Source organism: Meleagris gallopavo, chromosome 1, assembly GCF_905368555.1.
Source record: "Meleagris gallopavo chromosome 1, MGAL_WU_HG_1.1, whole genome shotgun sequence".
In the NCBI taxonomy this organism is placed as follows: Eukaryota; Metazoa; Chordata; class Aves; order Galliformes; family Phasianidae; genus Meleagris; species Meleagris gallopavo.
The window spans coordinates 66,248,857-66,260,983 of NC_139404.1; the positions used below are offsets into that span (position 1 = coordinate 66,248,857).

Here is a 12,127-nt window from a genome sequence, read left to right on the forward strand (position 1 = left end):
ACACACCTCAGGTGAAAGGGAACTCCAGTGCCAGGGCATGTAGTGGAAAAAGAGTCAGAAAATGGTACATCTTTCAAGATTGGCTCAGAATTTCCTTTCATGCTAAAATTCATCATCTCAATCTCTACTATTCTGTTACACCTAAACCCTCCATATGATTGAGGAGCTTCCATAAAAATAGAGCAATCGAAGCATCTCTTGGGACATTCTAGTTTCATAGTCAGGCTTTCCCTATATTCCAATGTAGAGCATTACAAATCAGAACCTTTCAGGCAGTGGATTTTGCCTCCTATATCCTCAGACTGCTTTTATTTCGTAAAATTTCTCTAGAGTTCTTTTATTGCACGGTGTCTTCCGACATGTCCAATTAAAACTTATATCAGATTTTTCTCAAAGGAATTTGCCAAAGTGAAAACACGTATCAGCTACCATTTCTTTCTGCTCATTACACTTTCTGCATTTATTTTTATTAGATGCAGAGATTTGGCAAAGCATTTGCGGTACATTCAGCAAGTAGCTGAATCATTAGAAGAGCTCTTGATTTAAACAGAAACCTACACGTAGTAGACAACTCTTACTTCTATTACAGTTGCACTTAGTCATGCTTTTGCTTTCTCTTACATAAAAGGAATGGGAGCCAAGTTCATCGCAACTCTAGATCTATTTATTCACAGGAAACTGTCCTTGAACACAAAGTCAGTAAGTTCCTTGACACTTCACCATGACAAGGTGAAGTAAATAGGAACTTGGCCAATTTAAATGACGTTATTAAACTGAACTGTTCAAATGATCTGGACTTCTACAATTTATGACATTGTTTATGTGAGTAAAATGACGCATCGACCTTCACCAAAGTTCATAGTTCTGTCCAAAATATGGTGCTCTTGTTATCCATGGAATTTATCTAGTGCAGAGCCCTAAACTCAATGAAAGGAATTATTTAACTGATAACTGAAAAGGGCAATAGTGCAACTAATTCACTTTTCAACCATTCACCTACTTACCTTACTGCTACAGGCAGTAAGGTAAAAAAAAAGATTTTTCAACTTAAAATTTTGCTTTGGAAAGGGAAATAAACACAAAGTTCATCAACAAAAAGCAGTAAATCAGTAGATCTTATTTTGGAAAGAGTTACAGGAAATCTTATGTTGAGAAACGTAAAATAAAATTATTAACTATTATTATTGATCTTGACATGAACTGTGTATATGGCCATGATTTTGTTTTTTATTATTTTTCAGCCTAACCCAAGGCTGAGCCTGACTCATCAGTAATACAAGGATTGAAAACAGATGTGTATTTTGAATGTCAGTTCTACAGATGTTTACAGATCACTGAATTATCCACAACAAAACCCAGTAAAATTTATATTTTACAGAAATACAAATGTATACACACCAACTTTAAATTAATATGCTAAATATAATCTGAATGTATTTTATATGAACTCAAAAACATCAACTGATTTATTTTTTTTTTCCACAGCAATTACTTTTCCATACGATAAACATTAACAATTTTTTTAAACCTCACTAGCAGCTGCAATGAGGACTCCATATGAAGAAACATAGTTTTTGCAAAGGAAAGATTTCAAAGGTTAATAGGAGATTTAGTTTCAAATATGAGGCATTTGGATTTGTTAATTTAAGCACTTAAATAAAACCACATATAGCCAGATTCAAAGATAAGAGGCATAATTCCAAATGCCACTTAATTATATATCAGCTTAAGTTGGACACATGCTTAAATACTTTTCTTAACTAACATTAACTAGTTTTACACTAACTCAACTTTTTAAAATACAGGATATGCTTCAGCATATGCTAGAACTCTTCCTACTGGAGAGACATGCATCTCAAGAAAAGCTAGCATATAACTACAATATCGTACTGACACTTGATAGAGGAAATGTACATAAAATGACCACAACTTACAGAACAAAATTTTTAAGAGTCTGAATTACAAATCCACAAATTACGAAAAAAATCTTTGTTCCCTGCATATATCTGGATTATAAAATAAAGATACATCATTCTTGTAGAACAAATGTAATGATTAAGAGTAGATTCACAGGACACTATTTCTTTAGTATTTCTTCAATTGCACTTAAATAGCTTTTAAAATAATCATAAATACAATCATGAATGTCAGCACTTAAAGTGAAACCTTAAATTAGGGGGAAACATTTTATAACTCTAATACAGTGTAAAACTGTATTAGGAAAAGGAGAAGCAGAAAAACAGAACAACTATGCTATTTTTTTTTTTCATTACTTCCTTATTTCCACTTCTGCTGTTCTCATTTTCCCCCTGTCTCCTCTCCTGCTGAATTTACTTCTTCCATTTGCTTTCTTGCAGAGTTCACTTTTTCTAACAAGAGAAATATGTGTTCTGCAAACTCCCGGACAGCACCGCAGCCTCCACTGCTCTTACAGATGTAACCAGCAGCCTTCTGAGCCAGTGCACAAGCATCAGCGGGCACAGCACTCATGCCAGCTTTCTTCAGGCATTCCACATCAGATTCTTCATTTCCTATTGAAAAAAGTGACAGATATGTAAGAAAAATACCACAGAGGAGAAAAACGGAGAAAAAAATATTGATTTTGCTGTTTAAATATTAATCTAGTTATTAGAATTTCAATTTTTGCCACATTTTTCATCTGAGAAGCTCAAAAGCACTTCAAGTACATATTTTTAGAAAATCCCAGTGATAAATGTCAACACTGATCATACTTTACACATAATATTGAGTTGTAAGAGTTGCACTTTTGCAGTTGCAAGAGTTGTACTTTTCATGAGTAAAATTGTTTGAGGAACTGAGTAAGCGCCTCCAGGACTCTACAACTAAGCTGCCACTGAAATACAGTTTTGTATGGGATCACATAGCTTTCAGTTTTAATTCTGTGTGATTTGTTTCTAATTCACAGTAGAATCCGTATGATACTAATCTGAAATCTAGTATTAAATAGCATAATCTAGTATTAAATGTGGAGGTTGGTGGCTCTGCATGTGGCAGAGGGGTTGGAGATTCATGATCCTTGAGGTTCTTCCAACCCTGGCCATTCTGTGATTCTATGAAATGAATAACAATCAATTCAGAATTGTGAACTGTAACTGTACACTTCCGTAATATGAAGAGCTTTTCTAAATCACATTATAAACTTAACTAATATATCTTACACTTACAAAATTCAATAGTGATTCATCATTGCATTTAATATTTAGATTGTACCCAAATGAGACTTAAAATATGCATCTGCTTTTGGTGATAATGTGTTATTGCTTGCACTTTAATCCCACTAAATTTAGTGTAATAGCAAAGGCCAAAGTGTTTTAAAGAGAGAAACTGACCTAAATAAGCAACTTCTTTCCAGCTCAAACCAATGTCTTTTTGCCAATCCTCCAGGACTCGTAGTTTATTTGTTGCATTAACTTCTGCTACACATCCCAGCTGCATGGCTGACAGGGATTTTGAACAATCTCTTTCAGAGATGAGTCGAACCTATTAAATCAAGTCAAGTTAGAATAAAACCTACATACAAAGAAAAAAAGACCGGTAAGTTGACATATGGAGAAAAGAGTAGAAGTGTTCTTGGAAGCATAATCAGGTATCAGAAGAGTTCTGCATGACTCGTTTCCTCATTCAGAACTCAGAACAGAACTGATTTGTGTCCAAAAAAAAAAAACAAAAACATATTACAGTCTTGAGTTACAAAGTGCTTCGGGAAAGCAAAAAATCATTCTGTAGGTTTCCCTGAGTTTCCCCGAAACAGAAGTTTACCTTTGTCTTTTTAAATGCACCACATACCAAATAAAATACTGGATATCACAGCAGAATGCCATGCTCACTGTCTAATACTGTACCATCTGATCTAAGGTGAAGTAGGGTAAAAAAGAGCTTCTGAGGACAGTTTCTGAAATATCTGTAAAAGCAAACTATTTTGAAGTATTTTTCCCGATTCCTCTACGTAATAACATTATTGTTTTAGCTACAGATGGACTTGAGAATACCAAGAGACCACTAAACAGATTGAAGTGGTGTGGCATATGAATCTCTTGAGATTTAAATTCAAATGTGAAGTTTAGAAACAATGCATAGGGTAGACTAAAACCAGAAGATGACTGCAGCAAGATTTCTGAAGATCTACAACATAAGCTCTCCACATTTTCTCTCCAAGTTGTGGACAAGTTTATCATCCCTAATTGCTATTAAATGCTAGCAAGTATTTGGTATTGATTTTAAGTACAGAATGAATGGGACTGATGCACAGAGTAAGACTGTGTTAGCACCATACACTAGAAATAAAGCAAATGAAGCACAAAGCCCAGGTTTTTAATAACAGATTCCAAGTCAGTGAAAGTACAGAAACAGGCATCCACAGGCAACAAAACAATTACAAGCTTCCTCTCTTTTGCCTCACAGAAGATAAAACTAAGGAAGTTTTGGAAAGCCACCTACTCTACTCCACTGCCCCAGGGCACCTACACTTTAATATGTGAAGAATGTCTTGCCTGACCTGTTGCAACAACATGAAAAAAGCCCATAACTGAGACTTCAAAATGTATCTGCAATGGCTTACTTGGGATTTAACTAGCTTTGCCATATCCATGCTTACCTCTATATGCAATAGGACTCAGACTAGGCCCTCTGAAGGCAGCCCATATCTGTATCTAGTTCTTACCTCAATAAATTCTTCGAGCTACACCAGAGGCAGATGCACAAAGAGACAATAACAGGAAGGCTAATTTCACATAAATGCAAGCAAATACTCTGTTCAGCAGAATTCAACAATAATAATAAAAAAGTGACAGCAATAACTAAGGAAAGCATCCATATTATAATTTGTGCTTTTCATTTACATCAAATTGTTCCCACATAAGTTAAAGTTAAAGCAACTATGCAGATGGAAGGAGTTTGATTTCTCCTCTGCCACAATAACAAGTCATCTAGGATGAGCCAACTAATTTTTCTGGGTATCTCTTCTTTTTACATAGTTGAGAGATAACAAGCATAGTCCTGCTTGGTAAAGCTATTGCAAAAACACAATTTATACAGCAGAAACATGTCAAAATAAACAGTAACGATATGAAGTAACTGCTAGCTTATGTGTGTCTAGACTAAACAGCTCACAATATGATCAGTGCTATCAAAACACCACATAAATGTCTTCCCACACTTTTCAAGGACAAAAAGAAAAAGATACCATAGCTGCTACAGATGAGATTGAGCATGTTATTTATTTTCCTCTAAGGAATCTGAGAACAATGTTTATCCCAAACCTGAACCAGAGTATTGTGCTGATTAATCACAGTAATAAATAAAGCCTTACACTTCAGAACAATCCTCACCTGGATTCCCCTTTTCTTTAATAGATTGATACCAATAATATCTCTATAATCGTAGGAGACCATTTCCTTGTGATCTTCTGTGACATAAATGCGACCATTTGTCAGGCATCCATCAACACTGCAAACCAATAGCTTCACTTCTTTTAATGGGTCCTTGCCAAAATATCCAAAGCTAAGACAAAGAAATTATCTTTTCAAATGGAAGTTTTTGCGCACTCCGAAAACAAATATTTCAAATACAATTGTGAACTCCAGGCAGAAGAACTGGCTTTAAAATTCTCATTTTTCCCCCTAAGGTCTTCCCTCAGTATCATCACTCTTCAACTAAATTCTCCCTCTTCATTTAAGAAAAGACCACAAAGCTAAAAGACAAGCAACTTTGTCTTCCATTTAAAAGTCAGAATGAGATTTACTTACTTAGCATAAAAGGTTCTGTTCTATATGGCACTCGTGTTGGGAAAAAGTAAAATGGAGTAAAGGATGAAAAAGGTGCAGCAAACATATTCAATTCCCATCCACTATTTCCTTATAGAAATACAGAGTAGCTGCAAAGAAAAGGCAGCAGGCAAGACATAATCAGCCCATACCTTCTACTTGGACCACTCTTCACACTCTACAGCTTCCTGAAGGGAGGTTGTGATGGGGAGGGGGTCGGCCTCATCTTCCAGGCAACAAATAGAGCCCAAGGAAAATGGCCATAAGTTGCACCAAGGGAGATTTAGATTAGATATAAGGAAAAACTTTATCTCTCAAAGAGTGGTCAGGCACTAGAATGGCCTGCCAGGGAGGTGGTGGAGTCACTGTTCCTGGCAGTGTTCAAGAGGCGTCTGAATGAGGTGCTACAAGATATGGTTTAGTAGCTTAATGCATAGTAAGGGTGATAGGAGGACAGTTGGACTAGATGATCTTGTAGGTCCTTCCCAGCCTTGTGATTCTATGATTCTACTATTCTATGATTTAGTCATGTGCATGACCAAGCATGTTCCAGGCCAGGTAAGCTTAACAAGACAGCTAAAAAAACCAGAGATTACATTGCTATGAGATACTGAGGATTACAGTCTTCCTTTTCCCCAGATTGAACTTAAACAAATAAGAAAAACATGCAAATATATAGCAAAGGTAATTCAGATGATTTTAACAAAGAAAGGAAAAATGAAGTATTTCAATTATCTTGAATAATTTGTTAAACTGAAACTTTAAAAAAAAAAAAAAGCCTTCAAGTTCACATGATCATTCTTTGAAACAATTACTAATTTTAAAGAAATAAAAGGAATTACAGTGCTTTTACCTCAATACTCTTTGCTCTGCAATAGGCCAGTCAATGTCTATATCAATATCCACACTGTGCTCAGCACGCATTTCATAGTAGGCCATTTTACCACCCTAAATAAAGTAGAATTCATTACAATTTTCTACTCAAGTTAATGCAACTACAAAATGGTACAATTTAGTACTATGTAATGAAAGCTAAATATCTGGTTACACTGCAGTCACAGCAGCTAAAAGGCAAGTGAACCATCAACAATGACATTTTACCTGTTACACAGAACCAAATATTTGAAACTTTATAAAAGCAATGGTTAGTATCTTCCTTCCACAACTAGAGGAAGCATGCAAGAAAAGTGGTATATATTATAGTTATTAGGACATACAGATTTCAGTAGTAAAATGGCAAACCTATTTTGCATGAGAAAGGTAAGGGATTATTTCTGTGGCTCTGTATTACTACACCGGTATGCAAACATCAGGAGAGGGTAACAGACAGTTTAAATCACAGCATGAAACTGGCATAGGACAAAGGGTGTAAACTGGCCAAGAATACAAGTTTATAGATTAAGTAAGAAGCCCATGGCACTACATTAACGTATCTTTTCACTTAGTAATTCTAAACTGAATTATAAGATACATACATACAATAAACTTATGTGAAACTCAGTATTTTAGGCTTATAGATATATATATTATAACATACTGTTTGTCCTGTCATGTTACAAGAAATAAGCTAACTGTCCTGAGGCCAAAGTACTGTTAACAGACTGCGTAACAAACAGAAACAACACTGACTTCAAATCCCTCTGTGACAAGAGTTAAAAGATGCGTTATTATACAGAGCCATGAAAACCAGAAGCACTAACCTGCAAGTAGCCTTTCTCGATCAAATGCCTCTTAGCAAAATAAAACGAACCATTTTCATACAGCTCCCCAGGCCAATCTTGCCGCCGGTACCGCTTTGCTGGATTCAGGTTTTGGGGCTCTGTCATTTTGTTTTCTGTTAAAAAAGAGAAATGGGGAAAAGAAAAAAGAAAAAAAAAAGAAAAAAAAAAAATCACCAAATTTTCCAGAATCCTCTTTCACTTTCTCTAAAAACCTTCTGTTAAAAAACTAAGAACACAATTCAATCACCATCTTCTTATTCTCACTCATGGCTTTCACTCATTTACGAAGAATCACCAGTTTTCTTGCTATTTCTCAGAGCTATGGATAACAAAATGGAGGACTGTCCTACTATCTCCTGGTACTTGGTAGGGAGGGGTTTAGCCTTCAGATAGAGTACACAGAAAACATTCAGCTATGTACACCTGGAAACCAGAATGCCCCAAGCACCCAAGAGCTGAGGGGACCAACACTGAAATATTTCAGTGATAGAAGAGCTTGGGAAGAAAAATTTTATATGTGAAAATATTTTGGTACTTCTCCAATATACTTCCTATTTAGAGACACACATAATACTAACTATTTTCAATTTGTTCAATTAGCACTCACAAATAAACAAAACAGCGCCTCTGAATAAACAAGATCCCCTAAGATCCCATGCTGCTTTCAATGCCAGCAAAACATGAAGCAGAAACTTCTCAGAACGAGAGAGCAGAGATTTACCTCTGGTATCAAGTTTCACCTATTTCATTTTCCTTTAAAGCATGACACTTGGTAAACTCAGAAAAAAATACATCTGAAGCATTATATATCTCAATAGAATAATGTTAATATTTGAGGAAAACATTCATTTAAACAAACAAACAAACAAAAAAAAACAGATGAGACAGTATCTGAACTAGGCATTTGAGGAAAAAAAAGCACCAAACATTTATGCTTTAACCACAGAAATAAAAGCAACACAGACAATGGGGGGAATAGTTCTTTGTACAAGCGCAGGAGGTACTCTTATAGCTATGAGAAGATACAATCTTTATTTGAAAATAAAGACTTCAGTCCTCTTGCCAACTGTAGCTGAGAGGCATATCTGCTCTAGGAAAAATAGTCATATTCTTCTGTATGAGCTAATGAGTTCAGTCCTCATGAATCAAAGGCAGTTGGCAATTTCACATAAGTCAGCAGACAAATTAGCAGGCTGAAGTAAATCTTAAGCCTCCAGGCTAGGAGGTTGTCATCCTGTCTTTACTAAGATCTCTCCTCACGTATTTGCAACTTATTAGCTATTGCACAGTAAGACTAAACATCTCCCTAGTTAAGACATGACCTCAGTGTCATGTCCACAAAATCATGAAAACCCACCAAATTTGGGAGTTATGTTTTGAGTTAACACGTTAATAACATTTCCATTCTCAGCATCTTTTCACTTCTAGAAACCAATTACAGAATTGCTGAGTAATGATCACTAATATTAAAACAGCAACACTTAAAAGTGATCTCACACCTCCCCAGGAACCCAGCCCATGCTCATGATATCATTTCCAAATATAAACGTCTTGAGTATGAACAATTAACCCTTGAATAAAACTTTGACTAATTTTAACTGCAGCCACAAACAGAAAAATCTTACCTCCTTTTTTTACCTCGCTCCATCTAAACTGATGCCGTCTCACAACAGAGAAAACAGAATCAAAGCCCTCCTTTTGAATCAGATTTGCTACTTTTATGAGATCACTGGGATGTAGACAGGGAGATGTTGCTTGAATATTTCCTACAATATCGACCTCTGAAGAAAAATAAACATGCATTTATGAAACAATGAGTATTTTTAATATATACAACCCTGAAGCGTGGGATGAGCAGAGGCCATAAAAGAAGGAAATCTTTCCAACTTTTATTTACTATAGGCTTTAGTTATTTTTCTAAACAGTAAGTGAATCACCCCTCTGGGCCTATGACATAAAAACTCAGTATGCCTCATTACTGATTTACCATGATGATGATTAAGAAATTCTCTGATAGTTTCTAGGGAGGTAGAGGAGTCTTGAGACACTTCAGGGCTTCGGCGATGAACTTGAGCACCAAACTGCTTCGCAACCTTCTCAATTTCATCATGGTCTGTAGACACCCACACACTGTTGGCAGACATTGACAGAAATTAATATAAAGAACAATATCCAGCAAAAGGCTTGTCTGACACAATCTGCTCACCTGAACAATACCTCGTGCTATAGTTGGCAATTAAAGGAACAAGTTCTTGTACTTGTGAAGTAAAACTGTACGTCAGTCCAACAAGGCACTTTCAAGAACAGGGATAAAATATACACGGTGTATACTGTAAAACCTCAAGCCTGGGTTGCATTTCAGTTTAATGCTGTGAGGTGCCTGACCTGCTATATATACACATGTAGCATAAGGAATGTAAAATTCAGATGCGCAACCAGAAAATTCAATGCCAACTTGACACAATATTAGGCATGCTAAAATATTACTGAATTGGTGACTAGCTTGAACGATTTACTCAGGATAACTGCAGGGTTCAGAAACAAGGCCAACAGCAAGTAAAAGTGCCACTCCGTAGGAAGAGAAGCTTGTTCTGCAAGACTTTTAAAGTGCATTAACTAGGCTTCATATAGTCGCAGAGAAGGAGATGTTCAAGTGACAAACACGTTGGTTTTGGCACCAGAAACCTTCAGTACTGGTAAGGCAAGATTGTTACAGTTCAGGGATAATAAACATTTACAAAGGGAAGGACCAAGTCTGAGCATTATGTGATGGTAAACACTTCTGTCTGAGTAAGCCACCTGTAAGGTGGTTGCTGTCACCACTATGACCAGGGGAAAAAAAAAAAAAAAAAAAAAAGCATGCATCATACAAAAGCAAAAATTATGATAAAAACCTTTATTCTCTCAGCAATATTGGCGTTTTCAATGCTCTGCATATAACAAGTGCTGCTTTAGTTAATTTTTTTCCATTCAAAGATATCATGAGATCATCAGAGCCAAACTGTATCTGACAGTGACACAAAGTCAAGTCACACCCATGTAAATGAACGAAGAGGAAGTCTTTTCCATAAGCTGCCTGAGTCTGGCTAATTCAAACAGTCACTGCCCGTTTAACCAACAGAGTTTGGTTGTGTAATGGGCAAAATGAAAAATCTAGTACGCATATGCGCATCATATTCAGAGTAAGTCATGAAGCGGTTTGGATTCACATGAGGTAACTACCGATAATCTAGAAGCGATACACTATTCCTTTATAAAAAAAAATAAAGTCATAGACGCTTGTTGTACTTTTTAGAATAGAATAAAAAAGATTTTCCAGAGCAGATAGCAGTACAGCCTCTGTGAAGACACGGAAGACGGTGCATACTTCAGCACTGAACCTGGCTGGGACTCACTTCTGCACTTTAACACAAAACCTGAGAATCAAGTCCCTGCCCTTAGCACAGTCCAGCAGCTTGACATCAGGAAGTTGCACCCAGGTGTGCTGCACACCAGGAGCACCCTCACCGTGCACTGCCTTCAGCTTCATCTATTAGTGCGTGTCTGGACAATTATTTTTTTGTCCTGGTAAACGGCAGAATCGAGCAACAGCCACGTAGAAACGTGTAATAGCCAGGTAGAAGTGCATAAAGCCCATAGAATAGCACCAAAGAATATCCCAAGTGGGTTCCACGCACCGCCACACGCTGGCTCCCGGCACACACGGTTATTCCCTTCCCTTTGACGTTTATCCATCGCTGGACAAACCCGAGTGGCCGCCTGCGGCCAGCCCCCGGCCAGCCCACAGCGGTGATGGAACACCGCCGCCCGCTCCGGCCCACGGCAGCCAGCCCCCCGTCTGCAAGGGGGCCGATAGCGCATGCGCACCTGTGAAAGACGCCTGCGTCGAGGGCGGCGCGCAGCACCCATCCGATAAGCGGCACGCCCGCCAGCAGCTTGATGTTCTTCAGCGGGATCCCCTTGCTGCCGCCGCGCGCCAGCACCAGCGCGGCCAAATGGGCGCGCGGCTTCACCTCATCCGTCTCCATGCCGCGTTCCTCTGGCGGGCGCTACCGCCCCGCCGTGCGCCACGCACCGCTCCCGGAGTTCTGCGTGCTGGGAAGTGTAGTCCTGCGCCCGCCGCGCCTGCGCGCTGGGGCGGGGTCGGGAAGTGGAGGTCTCATGGTGGGGTTAGAGCTGTGGGTTTTTTTGTGTTTCTTAGATGGGAGTGGGGTGTTCCCCGCAGTTGGTGCGTGGAGGGCTGTGGAAGCCCTAGATGATGAAGTCCTGTAGTTTTCCGTTATCTGCTATCGTAAATCTCAAACTTGAGTGGGTTGTCCCGTATCACGTCCTTCCTGTGTGAAGAGTCCCGGCAGAGGGCAGAGTTCTCTCACGGAGACACTTAAACGTGTAGAGAACAATCTTCCTTCAATCCTTGCTTCTGTTTCCCACCTGCGTAAAAGTGTGCTAAAGCATAAAACCGATAATATAAGTCCGCTCAGGAAATCGAGGTTTTAAAATAATTTAAAGACTGGAAAGTGGAGGCTGCTGAGCAGCATTAGGATGAGATAGAATGAGAGGGAATGTTCTCAAGTTGCACCAGGGGAGGTTCAGGATGGGTATTATGAAAAATTTCATTTCCAA

At 38.1% G+C, this 12,127-nt stretch overlaps 1 protein-coding gene across 1 annotated transcript; it reads right to left on the minus strand.

The window, feature by feature from the left end:
• Nucleotides 1-1,207: 1,207 nt before the first annotated feature.
• On the minus strand, nt 1,208-11,647 carry CMAS (cytidine monophosphate N-acetylneuraminic acid synthetase). The gene is made up of 8 exons (XM_010715874.4): nt 11,372-11,647; nt 9,492-9,634; nt 9,130-9,285; nt 7,484-7,617; nt 6,637-6,731; nt 5,349-5,520; nt 3,351-3,501; nt 1,208-2,531 (listed from the first exon to the last, which is right to left on the minus strand). Exons 1-8 carry the CDS (start codon nt 11,530-11,532, stop codon nt 2,299-2,301), a joined length of 1,245 nt encoding a protein of 414 aa, XP_010714176.1. The 5' UTR covers nt 11,533-11,647; the 3' UTR covers nt 1,208-2,298.
• Between the last annotated feature and the right edge of the window lie 480 nt (nt 11,648-12,127).